Source organism: Oncorhynchus gorbuscha, linkage group LG10 (genome assembly GCF_021184085.1).
Source record: "Oncorhynchus gorbuscha isolate QuinsamMale2020 ecotype Even-year linkage group LG10, OgorEven_v1.0, whole genome shotgun sequence".
In the NCBI taxonomy this organism is placed as follows: Eukaryota; Metazoa; Chordata; class Actinopteri; order Salmoniformes; family Salmonidae; genus Oncorhynchus; species Oncorhynchus gorbuscha.
This window is the reverse complement of record NC_060182.1, coordinates 28,657,052-28,680,943: the sequence shown is the minus strand read 5'-3', so window position 1 is coordinate 28,680,943 and position 23,892 is coordinate 28,657,052. Positions and strand designations below refer to the sequence as shown.

The 23,892-nt window shown below is 41.5% G+C and overlaps 3 protein-coding genes across 9 annotated transcripts in view; 1 reads left to right on the top strand and 2 right to left on the bottom strand.

Moving 5' to 3' along the window:
* The window catches only part of LOC124046864 (transmembrane protein 26-like), a 29,706-nt gene extending 21,845 nt beyond the window's left edge, over positions 1-7,861 (bottom strand). Inside the window, exons 1-4 of the mRNA XM_046367653.1 lie at positions 5,927-7,861; positions 3,752-3,951; positions 2,006-2,153; positions 870-1,545 (exon numbers count right to left, since the gene is read on the bottom strand). Coding sequence (XP_046223609.1) covers positions 870-1,545; positions 2,006-2,153; positions 3,752-3,822 — 895 coding nt within the window. The 5' untranslated portion in view covers positions 3,823-3,951; positions 5,927-7,861. The remainder of the gene's footprint in view (positions 1-869; positions 1,546-2,005; positions 2,154-3,751; positions 3,952-5,926) is intronic.
* Positions 7,862-7,997: 136 nt separating this feature from the next.
* On the bottom strand, positions 7,998-23,470 carry gabrd (gamma-aminobutyric acid type A receptor subunit delta). 3 transcript variants are annotated; one of them, XM_046365545.1, is made up of 9 exons: positions 23,449-23,470; positions 15,879-15,994; positions 14,386-14,453; positions 13,470-13,690; positions 13,054-13,136; positions 11,162-11,299; positions 10,544-10,699; positions 9,435-9,646; positions 7,998-9,144 (listed from the first exon to the last, which is right to left on the bottom strand). In XM_046365545.1, exons 2-9 carry the CDS (start codon positions 15,988-15,990, stop codon positions 8,818-8,820), a joined length of 1,317 nt encoding a protein of 438 aa, XP_046221501.1. In that variant the 5' UTR covers positions 15,991-15,994; positions 23,449-23,470; the 3' UTR covers positions 7,998-8,817. The 3 variants fall into 3 exon arrangements, with proteins under 3 accessions (XP_046221501.1, XP_046221499.1, XP_046221502.1); XM_046365543.1 differs by lacking the exon at positions 23,449-23,470 and adding an exon at positions 21,126-21,474; XM_046365546.1 differs by lacking the exons at positions 15,879-15,994; positions 23,449-23,470 and adding an exon at positions 14,655-15,866.
* The window catches only part of cfap74 (cilia and flagella associated protein 74), a 46,030-nt gene continuing 45,602 nt past the window's right edge, over positions 23,465-23,892 (top strand). For 2 of the 5 annotated variants that reach the window (XM_046365540.1, XM_046365541.1), the window contains exon 1: positions 23,465-23,807. The gene's annotated coding sequence lies outside the window, so the exon portion shown is untranslated. The remainder of the gene's footprint in view (positions 23,808-23,892) is intronic. The other 3 variants (XM_046365539.1, XM_046365538.1, XM_046365542.1) reach the window with 2 other exon arrangements.

Below are 23,892 nucleotides of genomic sequence, written 5' to 3'. Positions count from 1 at the left end.
TTTCCAAATAAGACATACAAAATCAGATGTTTCCTAAGAATACACAAAATCAAAGGCACAATAATACATTGCTACGGACTGATCTGGTGTTAGCTAAGTAATGCACGTTACTTTAGGGTTTCCCAAACTCGGTCCTGGGGTCCCCCTGGGTGCACATTTTGTTTCCTGCCCTAACACTGCACAGCTGATTCAAATAATCAACTCATAATCAAGCGTTGATTATTTGAATCAGCTGTGTAGTGTTAGGGCAGGAAACAAAATGTGCAGCCAGCGGAGACGCCAGGACCGAGTTTGGGAAACGCTGCATTAGTTAGTTACCGATAATACACATCGCATTTTGTACTATATGAAGAGAGTCACAGAGAGATTCACAGATGTCACTTGGGTTGTAGTCATCTTGGTTGTATGTCGCGTGATAGTGTTCATGGAAAGTACATCTCTCTCCCTCTCTTATCATAGATTTATCATGGGAATTACATAATATATATGATAACATTTTCAGGGACTCCACTTGCTTAGTGTCTACTACCCTACTCCTTGGCCTCCAGAGACCAGAGTCTCTTCATAATATACTTTTTAACTGGAGGTTATAGAGTTGGCAGGCTCTTGGTGTGTGAAGGAGATTCTGCCTAAGGGTCGGGTCATGTATCATGGCATCGTAGGCTCTACACCTGGCAACCCCTCTGATCTGATTCTTTGTCTCTCCCCCTCCACCTCCACCTCTGTCTGGCAGCTTTGTTCTCCACTTTCCTTTCCTCCCTCATCCTCTTCCCCTTCCCCGCTACCCTCCCGCTTCCCCTCCCCCTCCCTCTCCCCATCCCCCTCCACCACCTCCCTCCCCTCCTCTCTCTGGCAGTTCTGTTCTCCACTATCCTGTCGTCTTCCCTCCACCTCCTCCTCCTGGGCTTGTTGGCACCAGGGCATTGCACACCTCTCCAGCCCCCCTAGGCAGCCCTCCACCTGCTGCTCACACTGCACCACAAAGATCCTGTAGAACTCCAGCAGGACGACAAGGATGTTTTTACAGGTGAAGAAGATCATTAGCTGGTTGAGAACGTTCTCCCTGATCATGAGGTAGAGGCGGTAGATGAGGAATGGCCCGTCCTGGAGCCCCACAGTCAACAGCAGACTCCACACTTCACTGGAGCAGCACGGTGTATAGCAGGAGGGGGGAGCTCCAGGCAGTCCCTCCACTACAGCCACGCTTCCCTCCTGAGGGAAGCCGGGCTGGGACAAACAGGGCTGGAGATGGGCCTTGGGGGGACTGGTCTGGGTCAGAACCAAGGGGAACTGCATGAGGGCCCAGGAAAAGAGGGCAAGGCCCATAATGATAACGGCCCGGTTGGTCTTGACCTCGGGCTCCTTGAAGGTGTCAAAGATGTCCAGGATGTCAGCGCCCAGGCCCACGTAGACCATGAGGAGCTGGGAGAGCTGGTCGCGGGACATGTCTCCTTTGGGCATAAGCCAGCGGCCCAGCACCAGTACGATGAGCATGGTCTGCTCCAGCCCTGCCGCCCAGTTCTCTGGGTCCAGCTGCAAGATGTCCTGCGTCAGTCAACACAACACACAATGAAATGAGATGATACTTTGTCTTCTAAGAAAGTTACTATGTATCTTTAAAAATGCTCCTTAACCAGAAGATAAAATGTACACATTAGAGCCTTGAAGAGAGAATTTATCCTGACTCAATTGTCATTATCTTGTGCTCCAAGATTCAAATAAATTCCTTCCCCAAACTTCAAAAGTAGCCATGAGGCAAAAATTTCCAACAAAAAAATCCCATAAAATAGAAATAGCCCCAAAATGATCATCACAGAAATATCTGAGAGTATTTTCAAGTGAGTCTAATCCAGACTCCTCAATCAATCACATCTCAATCAACGTGTCAATTTCATTTCCCTCAGCCTCCCGTATAATGTATTATTCCCTAGAGATTCACATCTTATCTGTGATCAGGTATCAGTTAATTATTGCTGTGGGGAGGGGGTTGTAGTGTGATACCTACTGCTGAGATGGGGATGTGAGCCAGCAGCTCTTCTAGCTCGGGTCCAGAGGAGATGTTGACAGGGAGCTTGTACTGCAGCAGGCTGAGCTCCAGGAACCAAATGGAGGGGATGACGGTACTGAGGTAGAGGAAAACCATGGGGGAGAACCTAAAAGCAAAGCGACGAGGAGGGAAGGGGGAAGCTATTTTTAGCAACACACACACGTTTTTTTTGGCCAGTCAGTATAAGAAGTAAGCCTTACAGAAGTGTCCCATTTCAGACGGCCAATTATTCTCATCATGTATGCAAATCCCACTTGACAGTGCAAAGCCTTCTCCATGAGGAAAGAACTTCAAAGTGAGAGGGAGAGAGGGGCCTGGAGTAAGTTATCGTCTCAGCATGCCCCTCCGCACTTGGAGGAAATATGAAGGCTGGCTTCTGCAGTATCATTAGGATCGATGGAGGAATCATTCCCCTGTTGTGTTAGAATCGGCAATGGCATAATTTCCTGTCATCCCTTTGAAGGGTGTGGAGCAGAGGTCATCCAGTGTTTATGTTCATTCAGTTCAGGGCCCTGAGCCATACAGGAGACGACGGTTTGAAAAGGAGTAAGAGTCGCATAAATAGACTGGCTTTTCATGGAAAATGACAGTTAATCCAGCAAGCGAGATAGTCAGAGTGTTGTTGAAGGACATGTCATATTTTTAGGGAGATATACTGTATACATAGAGATGGAGAGCTATACATAGAGAGAGAGAGAGAGAGAGAGAGAGAGAGAGAGAGAGAGAGAGAGAGAGAGAGAGAGAGAGAGAGAGAGGAAAGATATTTTGGATGCATACAATAAGTGGCTCACTAAAGCTGCAGCTCACCACCTCGTAAAAGAGTTCCACCAGTACAGTGGTGAGGTCAATATCCCAATAGAAAAAGGCTCATGTGGAGACAACTACAACCCTTCAATCCCAATTCCACCCCTGTAAAAAAACCAGGCAGAGCTATGTAGACTGTGAAGACAGCCAGGCCAACGGGTTTATTTGCTAATGTCTTTCTATCTAACATTTCCATTTATCGCAACATGAACAGGAGAGGATTTTTTTTTCCCTTGCATGAAATTAATGAGTTCATTTGTGTGGTTAATCATTATTACAATTGCTGTGTAACCCTGGGGCTGTTTGATTGTTTTTCATTAGGTTTTCCACTTGGGCTACGACTCCCGAGACAGGAATAGATAATAAAGATTGTGCAAAAGTGGATGTGCCACTGTAAGTCTTACATTGTGTATTGTGTGTGTGGGTGTGGGTGTGCGTGTGGGTGTGGGTGTGCCTGTGCGTGTGCGTGTGGGTGTGTGCATGTGGGTGTGCGTGTGTGCACTGTGAAAATTATGGAGAATAGATTGAGGAGGACGCTTTATCGAGATCATGCACTATAATGGAGCAGAGGGCTTCTAAATAAGTTGATGATGTGAGTGTGTATATGAATTGGAAGTAAGTGTAGTATGAGTGGCTGATGTTAGAGGGACAAGTTACTGCCTTATGCCTTTATACAGGGCAAAAGGAGGAAGCACTGGCAAATTCATATGTGTTCATTCTTACATAACATTGGTACCAGAAACAGTTTGGCTAATACTTTTCTTTGCCAACAGGAATAATGCATTTTAATGCAGTCATTATAAGACTTAATTGTGTATGATAGGTAATGATTATCATTATTAGCTTTGTGTCATTGCTGTAGAAGGCACTGTAAGGCTATAGATGTTATATAGACGTTACCATTTCCACTCTGCATTGCGGGTACACTTGATGGTGACTGCCATCTCCACCCCCAGCAGAGCCACGCCCATCAGCAGCAGCCAATAGAGGGGGCTCCCCTTTGACGGCGACCACACGCCACACGGTCACCACCCCATGCACAGCAAACAGGAAACGGCTCAGCAGAGCCAGCAGGAAGTTGATGATGCGACACATCCTGTCTGAGAGAGGAGTCCCACAAGCCCCAGTTGAGGAGGATGAAGTGTCCGTTAAGACACTGACCTAAGGTCAGTTTGGCCCTAATGGTTAAGGTTAGGATCAAATGAGGTGTCCGGTCCCAGTCAACTCCTTAGATTATTATTGTCATGTCATACATGAATAGTCAGAGGAGTTGGCTAAAACATAAACAGATGGAGCCAGACAATGAAGGAGGTAACCTCATCCTAGGGCTGTTCTATCTGGAACCTCACCAGTGCTCTACTACAGTATGTGTGGTATCACCCAGGAGGTTAGTGAGTGTCAGTGGCAGATATAATAGTACGAATATTTTTTAACACATTTTTGCAAAAGACTGAGTCCAAAAGCCTCTTATATTTGAGTCATCATCTCACTTTAACCAAGTCAGCTCGGACTGACTCTTGATGAATTAGGTTACCATACCATACTGTATGGCTAATAGCTTTATCAACCCATACATTCAGTATTAGCCCATCTGTGACCAAACCAAACAGTTGAATTGGCATTAGACAATGAGTAGCCTCCGTAGCTGATCTAGGTCAGCCAGATACTAGTCTGTAGGATGAAACAAGCCAACACTGATTAAGAACTGTGCGAGGAGCCAAAGTGTGACTTTGAGAGTGTGTATTACAAAACGGTCAACTGATCTCCGCCAGTCAACTTCAAAGGACTGTATGGAGACATAAAAATAAATAAAAATGTTTTTAAGGTGAATAATTTTATATTGGATCATTTAGGATCATCTGCTATATGATCGTGATGACGAGGAGTGGTCCCTGGCCAATGCACTGTCCATGTTTGTCACATCTACTGTTGGTTACAATTTCAGCTCGTTAAAACCTCTTAAGCTGACAGTCCCCAAAATCGGGCACTAAAATTACTTTTAAAAAAGATGTATATGTTTACATAACTTATTTTATTGATTTCCCACCATTTTATTAGTCAGAAGACAACCATTCAGACGTTCCCTAGGACCATGTCAACATCCTCTGTCGAATAAACATGTATTTGCCTCCCTATGGTGGCCGGCTGCATCATTACATCCATTTATATCACTTCACAGGAACGTTATGTCAAAGGGGCGGTCCTTAGAAAAACATTTATCCAGCTCAAGTGCTTCACGGCACAGACATGGCAAAACAATCACTGAATTTACCTCAAGCAGGCGGATCTAAATACATAACTTTCACAGCTCTACGATAAAAAATGTGATCTACACACTTCTTTAAACCTAAAAGAAGTAAAGTAATTGTGTGAAAGTCAAACATTTGTTTTACATCAGAGGCAGATACATTGCATATGCTAAGAACTACAAAATCTAGCCCTTTACATAGTCCTTCTCCCCTTGTCTATAGGAGAGACGCACACTGTTTAAATGGCCCAAATGTTGATTTAAACATTCACAAATAATTTTGACTATCACTAATGTGTTTGGTAAAGTAATAAAGAAGGTGAAATATTTGTGTAGATGTTCCTAAAACGGATTCTAACTATATATGTACAGTGTATTATAAAGTATGAAAAGGCGTATTCATTCATACCATCATATTTGTATATGTTTTATTATACTTTTATTGTGTAGTAAATCATATGGGTTGACAAGTGTTGTTTTTCCTCAGACATACATAAACAATTCCAGGTGAAAGCCAAAGGTCAACGCTTTCTAAAGGGGGAGGGAACACTACTACATTAATAAAATATTGCCCTCTTGCTAGATTGATGAGTAAAATCATAGTGAAACAGTACAAAACGGCTGTCTCGTCACTGAATATCAATGCAAGTCAATTGTTGCATCTTTTGAGTACTAAAGCAACTATAATACTTAGAATACTTAAATAACTAACTAAACTTCTAACTTTTGTACAAAAAGTACAAAACTATTATTGTGATGATCAAAATGTGTTGTCAGTCTATTTTCTTCATACAATATACATGCATACTCTATATGGTCATACTTACAGAGTGAAAAGTCCAGATGAAATGAAATCTTTCTTGAGAGTGGTTTAAATGTAGCTCCAATATTTCTTCAAGTCTAAGAGGCTTTTGTTTTCGTGAGTAGATACACGCCTATAGTGTGCAGTCCCTCACTTCTATATGACATGGCTAAGTTGTGCCACTGTGTCTGCTTTTTAAACACCTCCCACCCTAAATACACACACCACCACCACCCCCCCTGGCTCCCAACACAGACCATGTCTGACAGAGGTAGCCTCACTGGATGAGTCGGCACAGGAGATAAGAGATCACTAAATCTCTGGATGAGTCGGCACAGGAGATAAGAGATCACTAAATCTCTGGATGAGTCGGCACAGGAGATAAGAGATCGCTAAATCTCTGGATGAGTCGGCACAAGAGATAAGAGATCGCTAAATCTCTGGATGAGTCGGCACAGGAGATAAGAGATCACTAAATCTCTGGATGAGTCGGCACAGGAGATAAGAGATCACTAAATCTCTGGATGAGTCGGCACAGGAGATAAGAGATCACTAAATCTCTGAGTAATATTTGACTTCAAAATGGGGCATTCCTAACATCTTTATAAAAACCCGTCATAACACCTTCATGAGTGTTGCAGTATCATTCATCCAATATTATTAGATATCTTAATTTGGCAGAATGACACTGGGTAAACAGCTCTTGGAATTGTCTTATGGAATAACTTTTCATTGACAACATCTGGGAGAAAATGGATCTGCAGTTCACCATGAGTTCTGGCCTGGAGCACCAATCGTAAATATTATGTAAGGCCTAGTGTGTGTGTGTGTGTGTGTGTGTGTGTGTGTGTGTGTGTGTGTGTGTGTGTGTGTGTGTGTGTGTGTGTGTGTGTGTGTGTGTGTGTGTGTGTGTGTGTGTGTGTGTGTGTGTGTGTGTGTGTGTGTGTGTGTGTGTGTGTCCCCACTAGATGGCATTGTTAGTGAAGGGCAGCAGATAACACTTCCCATCTCTGCACCGACATCTTCATTGCCATCCTTCATGATGTCATCTCTCTGAGCCCAGAACAAAGTTATCTACACTGGAGGAGACAGCCTGCCATGGGCACCCAGCCCTGCCCTTTCCCACCCAGGGGTGGCCCCTGGTCGGTTCAGCACTGCTGGGCCTGATAACAGCCTTACTCACGCCCCCCAGCCAGCCTCCACACAGAGAAAACGTGGACCAAAAACAGACTCCCGAGATATCAGAGCCTGGTTCGTCTCTAGGTTTCCTCCTAGGCTCCTGCCTTTCTAGGGAGTTTTTCCTAGCCACCATGCTTGTACATCAGCATTGCTTGTGGTTTAGGTTTATAGGCTGGGTTTCTGTATAAGCACTTTATGACATCTGCTGATGTAAAAAGGGCTTTATAAATAAATGTAATTTGATTTGATCACTAAGGGAATATAGCTAGGAGGTTACAATAGTTTGTATGGTACTTTCTAACCATACAGACAACAACCAGTAGAAGTACTAGTAAGCAGTAATAACAGGTAATAAGAAGTAATAACCGTACTGCAAATAAACCACTATCGTATTCCTGGTTAGAGATGCAACTTAGTATTTACTTCATCATGTATATACATGTACATCATGCACACCTGATTCTGCAATGACTTCTAGGGGACCACAGTGTTCATTATTTTATAACCAGTATGTTATACCCCCATGAGGTTCCAGTTCTACTGTTACATACACAAAGGGACATGCTGCCTGAGATCATCTGAATTATAAATACTGCACATATTTCAAAGTGCATAATCTGGATATCGGATTAAATTATTCACCATGCCTCAAATTAGTCTATTCCTCAAACTTGAGTTGATTTCATAAAGGGGATCACTGAATATGAAATGTATTGTAGCTAAAAAAGAAATAGACGTGGAAGCTTCTTGATGCTCTTAGTGAATCCATAACGCCTGCAATGAGGCTATTTGGACATTTGGATTTTCGAGAAAAGGGCAGATATTCTAGAGACAATCATGAGAAACAACTGTTCCAAAACTTTAAGCCGAAGCATTAAAACTCCAAAGTGAACATTTCCAGTGTGGAGATACACAGGTAGTGGAGGAAATCCTTTAATAATAATAATAATAATCAGGAAACAGGAAACAGGAAGACCTGGCAGGAGGAGATAAGATGCTCTGAAGCCCAAATCAAACTGGAGAGGAAAAATGGGTGGAGGAATTATAGGAGAAAAAGAGTGGGGGAAGGCAGTGGGATGGTGGAGGGGAAGAGGGGCGGTGGGGAGAATAAGCCCTGCAGCACCGCATCTTATCATCATGAAGTCTGGACATGTTTTTGTTTTCAACAGTTAGTCCATCACATGAGATGTGTTTGTGAGTTAAGCGAACAACAATTGTTGTGCACATTAGTTTTCAGCAATGACACATTAGTGTGCTGTGTATGTTGCTGGTGTGAGCAGAGTTCATACATGTACAGTAAAAGGACATAGCTGAACGTCCAGTCCATTGCTATGGCTTAGTGGGCAGCAATCAGTTTCTAAGGGGATTGCAGCAGTAGAGTTTGGGTGGCTAGTGAAGGTTTTTGGAGATAAAAGTCAGCAGCTGGACTATCATACAGTGAGCCTCACTGAGGATAAGACATCGAATACCCCTCAAGGCTCCCTTGTACATAACTTGTACTTCAGAACATATCCATATACCTGATCTGATTTTGTTCGTCCATTCACTGCACTTTATCTGCTATTTACCAGGTCCCTACTTCACCATATTATACGTAAATCCAGTTCTTCTTAAGGAAGCCTTGTTTACATCGGTGCCCCTATATAAGTCCCAAGATTCAAAGCGGCATGATTTTCCTCTATGTACAGTACTCCCGTCCTTGGTGGTGCCAGCCTGTCCATCCTTAGTCCTCCCAACTCACATGGTGTACGCCACCCAGTAGATCACATTGACGATGGCGAAGGTGGCAGGGAACACAGCCCTGGCGTAGACATCTATGGTGTCAGCTTGGAGGGGCTTGCAAGCGCAACAGCACTTGGAACAACAACTACAGCACTTCTTATCCTCTTCTCTCTCCTCTGACGCTGTGGTCCCCCGCACCCTCCTGGGCTCCACGTCCTCCTCCTCGGCGGTCTCGGCGCCGGAGCGCTGCGGACGGCGGCTGGACACCATCAGGCCCTGGTTCATTCCAGCCACGGACAGGGAGAAGAGCACCATGGCCTGTTTCCCATTCTTTACGACTGACTGGAGAAGCAGAGAGAGAGATATGTCAATAGAGAAAGGCTACAACAGTCAATTCCTTTGTGAAGTATCTTTACCTCACATCAAAGGAACCCAAAGGAAATTGTGCATGTTCAAAATGCAAGTGCTTGTAGGTTCACATTGTTTGCACCTATTGTGTCAACCCAATGTCCCTTGAACACTATGTGAACATTGAATGAATGTTGTAGTATAAATGGGTCAAATGAGGAACAGGCCTACCACTAAACCTTGAGGAACACCACAGTTGGGCAAGTTTTGTCCTCCCTTCTTACCTCGGAGCTCATCTTGTTGGCCTTGCTCTTTGCCTTCTCTTTGAGCCTGTAGTCGGCATTGTAGTGAGCGAAGGCATACTCTATGAGCGCGGCGAACACAAACACATAGCAGATCCAGAAGTAGACATCCAGCGCTTTGATGGCCGAGGCTCGAGGGAGAGATGAGCGGGCGCTCACCATCAGAGTCGTCATGGTGAGCACAGTGGTGATCCCTTTACCAAAATATATATGGAAATTACATATTTGTTTTGAATAGAAAAGAGGAAGGTCCACACTCAATCGTTGATGTGAAATAAAGTTAAATAAAAAAGTGAAAGTGAAATCAATTAAAAGTGAATGTGAAAAAAATGATATCTTGTTTAAAGCAGCAATCAGCAGTAGAAATAATCATTGTAATCCCCTCCCTATTTCAGTAAAAAGCTGAGGGACAGGCCTGGAAAAATGACATAGACAGTGCTATGGATGCAAGGACTGACCATCTATGATATCAAAAGTATAGTTTTAACCATGTTTTGAGGCCATAGAGTGTTTGTTTACATTTACATTGTTCACAAACATTGACGTGAAACAAACTTTTTATTTCGGGTTCTGATGAGGTACGACAGTTGAACTAAGCTCATGAGGCATGTATAAGTTATATTATTCAATAATCAATTGGTACATATTATTATTTTATAAGTCCAAAAACTGATGTAGCAACTGCTGATTGCACCTTTAAGATGGAAAACATTTTCTTCCTCTATTTATTTTATAAGGATTGTTTTTGGTTTACACAACACAAACAACCTAAGATAAGAATCTACAACTTGAACTGTGATGAGGGTTTCACCTTTTTCATTAATCAAATATAATTTGTCATCATGCATATCACATAACTATGAATATACTTCTCAATGATAATGCACTTTATTTTCTTCAAATTCTAGGTCAATGTACAAGTAGACACATTCAGTTCACTTTGAATTCTTGCTGTCTCATTGAATATGTGTTTTCCCTGTCATTTCCCTACTAACATACTCACAGCAAGCTAATAGCCGCATTCCAGGCCGACTAGATTGCAGACTACACCCCCAATATCACTAACAGAATACTCTTAACATGATACTAACCCAGGGATACCCGAGCCGGGACTGCTGTTTGGCTGATCCAGAAGGACACCCAGGACATGGCAACCAATAGGATGGAGGGCATGTAGGACTGAATGATGTAGACGCCTCGGTTACGTCTCAGCTGGAAGCGAAGGCTGAGCCGCGGGAAACGTCCGGCTTGGCGTGAAAAAGTAGACTAGCATTAGCTTTTCAATCAGTCAAAATGATTTATAAAGCGCTTTTTATATTAACAATTGTCACAAAGTCCTACAGTAACCCGACCAAGACCCCAAAGAGCAAATTACAAGGAAAATGTCCCAAGAAGGAATACATCTTTAGAGGAATCCTCTCTGAATAACATGAGCCATTCTGTCTGTGTGCATAGAACATGCCCACAGAGGTGTCTGAGTTCAAAACATATTAGTTAAAAAGACCTAGGGTCTCTCTTACACAAGAGGCATGGTAAGACAACGTTCAAAAGCATGACTCAAAATGGAGAGTTGTGTACAGTGAAAGAGGTGAAAGAAGTGAAAGAAGTGCTCTGTATAGAATTGAAGATAAATTTCATGAACATCCCACTGGCTGTTAAGTAGAGTAACCATGGTGATAGCGAAATGAGGATACGTGGGGGAAGCTCACCGGATTTGAAGTTCAGCGTCTCCGTGACAAATTTGTAGTCGATGATGGTGAACTGGGAGAGCTCCAGTTTGTCCAGTCCGTGGATGTGTATCTGACTCTCAGACCAGTGGTACACAATGTCCTCTGAGGAGTAGCCATCTGGAACAGTCAAACAAACAAGCAGTCAACAAACAAACAGTCAACAAACAAGCAGTCAACCAATATTCGTCCCAACAACAATGGAGCATCATTAGAATAGTAAATGTATGTGTAAGGCATTGACCCTAGCCTTGCTTCTGGTACTCGTGGTACACAATTTCCCTTTTTTATATTATGGCCTACATGCAGCTCTACAGACACTGGGAGTAGTCTAAAGTGTTTTCCTGCCCTCTTCTGTATTCTCAGTAGAGCCGGCAGGTTGATCCCTTAAGTTTAATAAGAGACTGTTTCAGGTGTGGGATTTATCTGTCCAATCAATGAGATGAATTGACCAATGAACTACTGTACCAGGAAGAAAATAAAACCACCTTTACTTCGAATTGGGAAATCAATAGTCATGTTGTAAAGCAGGGGAACTCACTTTGACCCAGGGGCCGCAATCGACCTTCTGGAGGGCCGTACTGAAAATTGGTTATATTTCCTCGGTGATCCTCTATCCATCGTTTTGGGAATTTACAATTCTCCCTGACTGTCTAGCTTTATTTTGGTGATTATTAGCGAGATGGACAGTCAAGAAACTGTAAGAATGTAGGTCCATTATCATATCTACACCGTTTCATTTTGAGTCTCCCACCCCCCCGCCCAAAATAAAACTATTCTAACAAAAAATTCTAAAAAAGTGAAAAACTCCAACCACCCACGGCCTGGATTAGACACCCTAGCGGGAAAATGTGTATGTTTGACACCCCTGCTGTAGCCTATTGAGAGCCATCCATTAACCTTTTCACTTGTGAGTTCCAAATATCTCTAAAGGTCACCCCAGCCTGAGTTTTTTTTATGCTGTGATGTCAGAATGCACTCACAGGACAGTTAACCCACGCTGCCCTCAAACCAAGGCATGCTGCCTGCTAATTATCTATAGGCTATGTTTCAACTTGTCAATTTCAAATAATTTTCTAACAACTTTTATTTTCTAACAACTTTTAAGACAACAGGGAACACGTAAAAATACGAGGCCAAACCATGAAGCAAGACAGTAGGCTTGTATTTGGGGTGATAACATTTGATTTGCTTTGTGATCTGTCAAAAACAGTAAACAACTTGTCAAATAATGTGCTCCGGTTATTGTATACACTGTAACAAGTACATCAAATATGTGTAATATGCTTAGAAGTGGCCAAACTAAGTTCATATTTTTCAGGCAATGGGCTCAGCCATCTTTGACTTTGTTCATTTGCGTTCTATAGTGAATGGCATTCTAGGATTAAGGAGTTAACATAAACATACATGGCTGCCATTATATAGAATTTAGCTGCTGTTAGCTTAGCTGACACGCATCTCTTTTCTAAACAATATTACATGTATCCCTTGTGCTCACCAGAGATGTGGTACATCGTAAACAAGTCTAGCTGTTGTGGAAAGAGTTTGGCTATGGATGTGTTCCGTGTGATGTTTGGATAAGGAAGTTTGCATTTATCTTTTACAGGAGGAATAAAGTTGCGTAGACCTTTATTACCCATCAGTACAACACATTGTTTAGATGCTTTTCGGACAACAACGCTGTTTAGAAGCATTTGTTGCATCATACGTTCTGTTGCTACTGTTCCAATCACATATTGGCGACGGTACGCTGCAGGGACCACAAATATGTGATCGTAATGGTCCATTAAGAGTGGTAGGGAGCATGACAGACTACCGGTATTGAGATCATATAAAGAGATACAAGTCTATGTAAGTAACATAAGTCAACCCACAGCTTTCTAAGTCCAGCATACACTCCTGCTCATCCATGGGGTATTTGGTCAGGTCCATGTCACACGCCACAGTCGAGGTGATCCTGAGACGAGAACAAGTCATTTAGTAAACACCCACTTCAACCACAATAGTAACTTGACCCGTAACGGTAGGCCCTAGTCATTCTCACTTTGACATTATCATTAGGCATTATATAGCCTTAAGTTCAGGCCACGGCAAATCAATCGTTAAAGGGCCTCTCCAGCCCACACCCTTTTCTTCTCTCCCTCCTCCCATGCCGTCCATCTATCCTACTCCTTTCCTCCTTCTCCTTCTTTCCTACTCGATCTATGCTCCTACTCCTCACACATTATATCCACCTCTCTCCTCCCCATTCCCCTCATTCCTCTCCCCTCCCCACTCTCCCACTCCTCACCGGCTGCTGTAAAGGATGACCCCATCAGGCTGCAGGCGAATCAGCTTGTTCTCCACGGTGACGTCATGGAACCAGGCGGACTTGGCGTTGACAATGAAGGTGTCTGGCAGCCAGAGTTTATCCACGAAGCGGCTATCCAGCCCCAGGGTCTTGTTGGTGTGGTTGTAGGACAGGCGGTCATCCCGCCAGCTCTGACGCAGGAAAATGGTCATGGTGTACTCCTGCCAAGCAGTCACACATGGTAACAACAAGAGTAGGCATACACATACGCGCATACACACAGACACACAGACACACAGACACACAGACAGACAGACAGACAGACAGACAGACAGACAGACAGACAGACAGACAGACAGACAGACAGACAGACAGACAGACAGACAGACAGACAGACAGACAGACAGACAGACAGACAGACAGACAGACAGACAGACAGACAGACAGACAGACAGACAGACAGACAGACAGACAGACAGACAGACAGACAGACAAAGCTGAGCCAAGGGCATTGCCAACTCTGGTATGAGACTGAGTGGTGGATCACGTTGAGACTTAGGGCAGTACTGTAGCTAGGAGAATAGGAGATGGATAAAGGCCTGTTTCAATACTTTTCAAATGTCTCCTTTAATAGTTTCCCTAGGGTAATCACTGATCTGAACGCTATTAGTTAAGAGAAATATAGGTTACAAGACTATTGCTTTTCACCAATCCAACCTGGTTCAATCTGTTGAATACCTCAAGGGAGGAAGGAAGGATACCTTTCATAAGATGCATGCTCTGTCTGAATCCCTATTGGCTGATGTGGATGACAAATAAGTGGTAGTTTCACATTTAGTTTTACTGCAACAGAACAGTAGCAGTGAAATATGGCAACCATTTTGTATAAAGGCCTGCAGGTGAATTTATACATTACCATGTTGGCTTCAGAGATGTGGTCAATACTGGCTACTTCAATAGCCATGGCAACATTCACGGGTGGGCCTGTGGGAAAAGAAGTGAGAAAAGAAAACAATCGCTCCCTCCCTCCCTCCCTCCACCCCAAAGACACCCCTAGATAAGGATCAATGGCCACCCCACTTAACATTTCTCTACTGGAAGTGACATAGCACTATGTACATTCATACACATGACATTGGGGGTCTCATGGGCTTGTGCAGTGGTGTTGTATTTAGAAGCGCATACATAGCTAGCATTCTTTTGTAGTTTGCTCGATGATAAGCATGATTTGTGCTGCTGAGATCCTGGACACTTGAAGGAAATCTAAAGGGAGGGAGATCAGGATCACCGAAGCAGAACTGAAAGGCTATTTATTCCAAACATTAAGGAATCATACATTACCATTCTCCACCATTCAGCACTTATCCCATAACCATTTACGTCAAATGGTATTCTATAGCCATTATCCTACCCACCATAGAGATAGCAGGCATCAGCATTGACAAGTGGGAGGACAGTCAAAGTCAATGAAACTCATTTTGGAGGATTTTAAAACTAATTGTAATCCATAATCCCTTAGCCTGTCACTAAAACCTAGCTCATTTTGACTAGTGACCCTTTGGGAGAGGCTCAGTGTTACACTTCTTTGTTTAGATTCTAGACACCTATCATAGCACCACTTTCCTTCTAATTTGAAATGGTGAAGGGATGAGAATTGAATAGACAGAGTAAGACTGCACCAACTGATGTGCATGATTCTTCAATGGCCTTAAATAGCCCATCAGTAGGGCTTTATGGTAGCTGTCTAAGCGCTTAAATAATATATGAGGGAGATGTTATCTCATCATATTTATGAGAGGAAGTAAGGAGAGAGTGGGACTATTGATCATTGTTGAACATAATGTTGAGCTACAGGTGTGTAGTGGCCTTGTAGTGGCCTTGTTGCTGGTTCACAAGGCCTGACATTGTGGTGATTCTTATATCGACAAAGCTTTTTCACCTCTGCTTGGCTGAGTTAAGCTGTGAGGTTGAGAAATCTAATGCTGTGGACATTGGATGTTTCACATTTGGCAGGCATTCTCCAGCAACGCTCCTTTCTTTTCTCTCGCAACACTACGCACGTCTTCCATTTCCAAAGCATCATTTAAATAATCCCTTCTGCAAACTCATTCCAACACTTAATTGCTTTTGTTTGTAATCTTTTGCGTCACGTTCAAACACAAATGCTTTTAATAGATTCAAACCTCTTATTTACATTGGGGTAAATATTTATTTCAAATAGGATCTAAAAATGACAAAATGGGGGCAGGGGAATTTAATATGATTGATTTTGAGGAGTCAAAATCATTTGAGTGTGATTTTCAAAACGCTTAGGTCCTATATACCTGGTTCTTGCTATGCTAAGAATGACTGTAAATGTGAGGGGGTGAAATGCAACCCAATGCCACGAGCAGTAGATCTCATACTCACCTCCTATCCCAGGGCGAAAATTTCGCGCATAGCCCTTCATTAACTCATCCAGATTAGGCAACCAGGAAATTTGTATGTCTGAACCTATATAGTCCCCAATGTCACTCAGCATGGCCCTATAGGGAACAAACACAGCACACTTGAGCACTCTGCGTCCACAGCACTAGAGAAGCCCTGAAGGAAGAAAGCTAGAGAGGCAAAGACAGTATTAGCATTTTCATGTTGAACATAGATTTGCGATCAAGATCGGTGGGCATGCAATTATTCTTGGAGGATATGAAAGAAAAGAACTTATTACAGTAATACATTATTACAAAGTGCCTATTATCCATTAGGGATTTTGGAATAATGGACAAAACTATCTCACTTGAGAGCTTCATATTCCACACATTTCTGGGCTAAGTTGCAGTTCATAAACCCTTGACTTGTGTTCTCAGCTTCAAGACACATACTCATTAAGCGTCTCAGAGTAGTAGTGCAGATCTGGGATCATTCCCTATCTATGTAATCTCGTCTTGTCTATGAAATATTATTAATTATAATATAAAGGCTAAACTGATAATAGATCAGCACTCCTGACCCCAATCTTATATGTGCAGCTTCTGACTGGACACAGTGCACACAGAAACTGACCACCAGAAGGCAGTGTTAGCTACTATGAGGGCTCACTCTGTGGACTCTTGGATGAGACAAAGGGCCAATTGTCTTACTCTGACTCTGATCTAACTTACTATGTGTTGTATTTAGTGATGTAAAATGTTCAAACCGCTGCAGATAGAAATTCCTTATTCTACCTGACTGACAATCATAGTGATATGTTCTAAATGCATGTCTAGTTGAATAAAGTTTAGTAACATTGCACCCTCCTGAACAGTTTCAAAAGGGACAAGAGAGAGTATCGTAAGAGGACAGACAGCACTCAGGACATTCGAGGTGTTTCCCCGGACAATATTCAAACGAATAAAGCCCTTTTGACATGTTACCCCTTTGTTCATAGTTGTTACGTAGTAGCTAAAACATACTCCTAATATGTACAGACATTTTTTTTATTTTGGACTGTTTTTTTGCGCTTGTATTCTGGGGTTTTCATCACATCCTATGACATAAATAGATGAGAACATTGACTGAATTAATACATCAAATGAACTGTCTCCATGTGATCGACAGCTGTAGTCTATCACTAGCCTAATTAGCAGCTTCTATATTCAGAGGTAGCAGTTGGGTTGTTCCATATGATTTCAATCCATTTCTGACAGCACCCCTTTTGATTTGAACGAAACCTTCCATACATATTTGCCAATGATGGAAGTGGTCAGAAAGTTACTTTTTGGACCTGAATGCCAAAACGTTCAGATTGAGCACCTTTAAATTCACTAATTTTGCATATTTTTTTAGCAAATTCTTTTGTGCAATTTTTCATAAATGCTGTAGCTATTTTACATGATCTGAGATGTTTGTGTTGTGCCCGTCATCGGTTGTGACACAGTTGAGACACGATATACTCTTGAATAATTTACATTAAAACTTTTAAAAAAGGACAATTTTTTTGACAACCCTGTTTGTAAGTTTTCACATTATATCAAACTCAACCGTTTATCTTTTTCAGTGATGAACACATGGATGTCTCATGGTAGAGTGGGGTATGCAAAAATGGGTCAACTTTGAGCATTTCTATCTCCTGAATGTTTTGGCATTCTATGGGCAAACATGTATGGAAGGTTTTGTTCAAATCAAAAAGGGGTGCAGTTAGAAAGTGATTGAAATCATATCTTCACAAAGTTTGTTACAATACTCCGGATTTTGGTTTTGATGGTCCTGTAAAGATATAGGCAAATGAGCAAAAATAAAAACAGCCTGACTAAGTCCAATATCCACAGTAGTATACCACTTATTTAGAGGTCATGCCCAATACATTTCTTCATTCTAACTGGTATGCTATTGATATTGGAATATCCCATAGGTGCTTCCATTTGTGGCCTTCCTCTTTGACAACTCGTTGTTCTAACTTAATAACCTAACTGATAAAGTGATGGAACCTGTTTAAAGTGGTGCTGTCTCGGCTAATGGCTACATACTGACTTCCTCTTGTAGGTCTACCTATAGTAACTTCAGTGCAGTGTATAGCACCACACCACAGGCTACATTATGCCCTCAGCAAAGGAAATGTGATGTCATGAAATGCTAATGGAACTGAGCATTTGATTAGTCTCGAGGGGGTTTCTGTAAACGTGCAAGGCCCGCTCTCTCACCCCTCCACTCTCTGTTCAAACAGTTCAAAGTCAATTTCCCGTCGATGTTGTTCCTCTTAGTCTTTAATTTCAGTTCATTAGCAGGATCTCCCGAGGCCCTGCTTCGCTAACCATCTGTTTACCAGCTATAACAAACTGGGTATGTCCGAAATGGCAGCCTATTCCCTATAATATAGTGCACTACTTTTTGACATTGTTAGTGCACAAGAAAGAGAATATGGTGCCATTTCAGATACAGCCACTGAGAGCTGAGGTGAAGAAGACTAAACACAAAAGAAACCGACTTTCTTGCCTCGGATAGAAATATAAAATCCTTGTAATGTAGCCCCAGCAGTAACAAGCTTAATTTGCTTCATACAATGACATCAATTTGTACCTGAGAACAGAGAGGGAGATTTGCACTAGTCATTCTTGCATTTTTTGTTTATGTTGTAAATCCTGAATGTTGACAGCATGTAAAGCTGGCTAATTAAATCTGCAACCTTTTGAATGCCAATCAGTAGAGAAACTGTACAGACATGAAATGGTGGCATTGCATAGATATGGCACATTCAAGCTCTGTCATTTCCAACCTTGATTAGCCAAATTCATTCTATAGTTTCTCTTAGCTGAAAGCTCTCTCTACGTACTGTGGCCTTTCCACCACAAACCCAATGTCGTGTAACTGTGCTTTGTTCCACTGCTGATCCCGCAGCCATTTGGCTAGAGCATATCTGGACCCCTCAGCGATAGCATCTGCCTGATTTGCACATATGGAGCATCTATTAAGGACATACTAAGGGTATGTAGCCTATGGTGCCACCATGTCTTCCAGTAGGGCATAAGAGACTGCCAAGACAAGGCAAAAGGTCACTAACTATGCCACTGCTACTCCAGTAAACCAACAAGAATGAATTCATTCTCACATTTGAATATTTGTGATGTTTTTCTTTGAACCGCTTTCAACTTTGCATTTCTGGACTACTTCCAGTAGTACTGCAACAACCACCAGTTTTCCTTTAAATGCAGATATTTAATAATGGGGCGGCAGGTAGCCTAGTGGTTAGAGCGTTGGGCCAGTAACTGAAAGGTTGCTTGATCGACTCCCCGAGCTGACAAGGTAAAGATCTGTCGGACTGCCCATGAACAAGGCAGTTAACCAACTGTTTCTAGGCCGTCACTGTAAATAAGAAGTTGTTCTTAACTGACTTGCCTATTTAAATAAAGGTTTAAAAAAATAGAAATAAAAGGCTTAAATTGTACTAGGTCTCGGACTTGTGTGAGTAAAATAAACTGCACTACAGGACACACTATATGAAACATTAATCCTAAATGTTAAATATTTTTAAATGACAAAAATGTCACAAAAAAGTGAGATCACATTGCAGTGAAAACTGTCTGCCATTTAAACATTTGCCCTCAATAGGCTGTGTTAACACAGGTAGCCTATTCCAATCGTTTTCCTCTAATTGGTCTTTAGACCAAAAAATGTTTACCTTTATTTTAACAAGGCAAGTCAGATAAGAACAAATTCTTATTTTCAATGACGTGTATATATGCAGCTTTATATTGAAGAGGATTTATCCAGAAGAGGAGTAACTTCTAAGGATTATCACAACCAAGGGTATGGTGCATGTCACCTGAATCCATTTAAGGACAGCTGTGACTGACACCAAAGTTGAAATATTTTGCCAGACCCGATTCTGACTTTAAATGATTATTATTTTTTAAACACATCGTCAAGTAGCCATGTTCAAGAAAATGTTTTGAATTTTGTTTCTAAAATTTTTGGAAATGAGAGATAAGGCACTGTCAGATTGCTACTCCAAAACACTCACAAAATAAAATGTGGAGGATCGTATAGTGGCAAATAAAAATGCTAATGCATCAAGTTCACGAAGCGAGGATAATATATCTTCAATTTGACACACACATCTCAGAAAAACCTGCGAAAGATCACATTCTAATAACAATTACACCCTCTGCTGGTATGTGTTGTCAGGAGTGGCAGGACGCTACCAGGATTCACAACCTTGTACAACCTTTTGAACTGGGACAGTTTGCAACACTTGTGTAACTGAACATACCTCAACAGTTTACAGTTTAGAGACTGTTGCAATGACACTACCAGGATGGATGTGTGTCATTCTGATGTCAAGAGGCAACTTGCAAAAATGGATGTATACGGACTATTACAATAACCTTGTGGAGGTGTTCCTCATTCCACTTGTGTTGTAACAAAGACCACTCAATTTCATTACAATGCTATGAAAAATCAATTATAAAATGACTACGTAACAACATGCTGTTGTTATAATCATCTCATTACTAGTCACAACGAATTTTAAGTTATGGTGTGACATTGTACACAAATATGTCACACATGATAGAATGTACCATTATTTACCACATATCCACTTCCGATTGCCTCTATCTCGTTATCTTTACTATGAACGTATGATCAGCATGGGTGTCTATGTTGATGATGGGCCCCACAGCACTTAAGCTGTAACTAACTGCTCAAAGGCTACACACAGTACGTGGGCATTGAGTAGGCTATTCCTCTGCTATTGCAGAGAAGTCATCAGGTTTTAGAATTAATTTGTAATCAGCTCATTTCACGCAAATTGGACAAATAAAAAAAAGGTAGGTTAGGAATTAGTTTCCATCAAAACATTATCTAGGCTACATCAGAAACATATGTTATAGCCTCAATGTGCTTATTGTGTTGTAAATATAATTCAAAATCTGAAAACACTTACAGAAATTGCCTAAAAGCTTTGAGAGTCATCTAAACGGTCAGTAGGCTATATATGTTAGGATAAATCAGAACATAGCAACAGCTGACCTACAAAATAAGGGCAAAGTAGGCTATTATTACAAAAAAATTGTCCTTAATTTAATAATATAGGCTATTCCAAAATAACAAAATTCTATTAAATCCTTAGTGAAGCTTCTGGGAAAGTCTCCTCCGTAACCCTAGTCAAAAGAGCCGTAGCCTATAATAGGGTTATCTTACCTGGTGAAAATGTTGTCCCTGATATTCAGGAGGGCAAGGCTCGCCAACATGAAAGTTATCATGTCCATTTAGACAGCTGGCCAAAGTTCCCACAACAAGAAACGATCAAATAACCGAAGGGGATCGCACAAACTGTGTTCCTACGGTCCCATAATGTGGAGGGAGATCATGACTAAGTAAACTGTTGTGATGACTCATGATCTGCTCACACACGCGCCCCTCTTCTTGTCCCTGTCCCAGCCCAGCGTACAGAACGCACGGAGTCAACTCTTTGCTCAGACGACAACAGCAGTCTAGTTAACTGGAGCGTACTCTTGCGCTCCCCCTTTGCAGCACTTGCTCGAGAGAGAGGACCACACTAAACTGTCTCTCACTGCGTTGCCTGCTCGCTGAGCAACGTCAGATTAAATCGTCCACGCATGAAAACGCGTCTCCACTGTAAACTCGAGGCAAGAAAAAAATACAACAGATATAATCGATTTTATAAACTTTCAGTATTATTGTCATCTGCACAAGCCTATTCGTTTTGTTCAATCAAAACTAACAATAGATTCATTAATATTACGCATCCAACAATAGTCACTGTACCCATATTTTGGTCTAGAAAATGCCTTTAGAAATCTGTTTTTACTATGTGGTAAGAACCAAGTATACATACAAGTGCACTCCAGTCTATTCAACATATACCTTTATGATGTAGGCTAAAAAAAAGTTATGTATTTTTATGCTAACATTTTTATGTAGTAAATAATTTGTGGTAAATAAACAATTACATTTTCAGATATCACATTTCCCCCATTTTGTGAGGAAAGTATTTTCATAACAATGCACCTGCCCTGGTTTCATTTGCTCCACCCAAGGGAAGCAGGAAGTGATTCAGAAATAAAAACACTGTTTGCTTCCCTGAGGATTTTCAACATGGATTGTTGCAACACTTACTATTAAGCTATAGGCCTACAGTATGCTACACAATACAGTAGATTGGATGGATATTCTCTCTCGCTCCTCTCCTGGTGGCATAATCTACTCTTGTAAAGGGTCTGCTTTGCCCCTCTAAGGTCACATGCCTTGCCTTTTCCCTCATGTGTCAGCAAATCTGTTTCTTTTGGGCCTTTGTGCATAGTGACATAGATTAGGATCAAAATCAGGAGTTATTGCATTGTAGAAATTGTTTGTATGCCTATACGGACTAAAAATGGCTTCATGCATAGGCTTCCAAATCTACATAAACCCCAAGATGTTATCTTTCTTTTTCTTGCAGCTTGCACTTCAAACCCTGAACAGCTGGTGTTGATTTTTATCAGTCCAGAAAAAATACATGTAAGATGTTCATTATAATCTTTCAAAAGTAACATAATAAATTCTTCAGTGAGTGAACATTTACATCAGAATTTAACGCCTCAGCCTCCCTTTTTGTTTTGGTCAAGGTCCTATGACACAGAAGGCAATCTTCTAACTAACACGTTTAGTCAGTTAAATTTAGATAATCAATGCATTTAAAAACAAAATGGGCGAAGAGTCTCACACCAATGATTCACAGTCCATTAAACCTAAAGATGAAATTCAAATAATGATCTTGCATAAGCCGCTCTGAGCAGTAACACACCTGATTCAACTAATCAAGTCTTGATTGAAGTTTATTGTTAGTTGATTAGTTGAACCAGGTGTGTATTGGTTGGCAAGAACAAAAGCCTGGGCCCAAATTGATCTCTGTGGATATGATTGGACACCCCCTGTTATGAATGCTACTTACATGATGAATAGTAATGATACATTTATTTTAATAACTTTAGGGGGAGATTATTATAATTTAAGTTTACATAAAAGCGTCTGCTAAATGGCATATATTATTATTATTATATATTATAAGAAATGTCCGTTTGTAAGTTTTTACATATGGAAATGAATTAAAGTTGATTATTTAAGAGGTGGGCTTATTTGGAACACCCATGGGCTTAAAGGGAACATTTGGTACCCAGTTAAGCCCAGCCCAGATTTCTCACATATTTTATCAAATATTTTTTAGCTCACATTTAAAAAATGGTGTAAGTAAAGTCATAAAACTTCACATGAGATATCAATCTTTAATTTGATCTCCACTTTTCTTATGAAAATTAGGGCTGTATATACATTGGGAATATCTAAACTTAGATTGGTCGGTTTAATAGGTACACTTACCCAAGTTTGTATTCTTCGTTTACCCAAGTGTTTCCTTTATTTTGGCAGTTACCTGTATTTATAACTAATGGATCTGCTGATTTAGAGAAAAATGGCAATGTTTAATGACTCAGAAGCCTTTCTTCTAGTTGTCTCTGTCACTCACCCACCGATCTGCTGTAGTGTTGCTCTGCCACTCTCCTGGGGGAAGATGAGGGGAGAAGGGGGAGAGGGAGAGAATACCAGATAGAGGATATGGACAGTCTAACACACTAGCTACTGTACCTTTCCTCTGATGAAAGCAAATTCATATTGCATCATATGGGCTTGAAAAAAGGGAAATGGGGAGAAGAACCCACATCTCACCGTATAGCTTCCGCCCCTCTCTGGTGTCCATGGAAACACTACTAACACACATGTTTAGCAGCTGGCTGTCCAGTGGCTTGACGGTTCAAACAAGAGAAGACAGTAGCTAGCCTGCAAGTTACACATTTAGCGACTTCGAAGTTGCAGAAAGATCTCCAGGTAACACAGTCAATCAAGATAAGATAACATTTTAAAGTAGCCACATGCACACTACTTGTTCAACTCAGGTTAGCTCGCTAGCAAG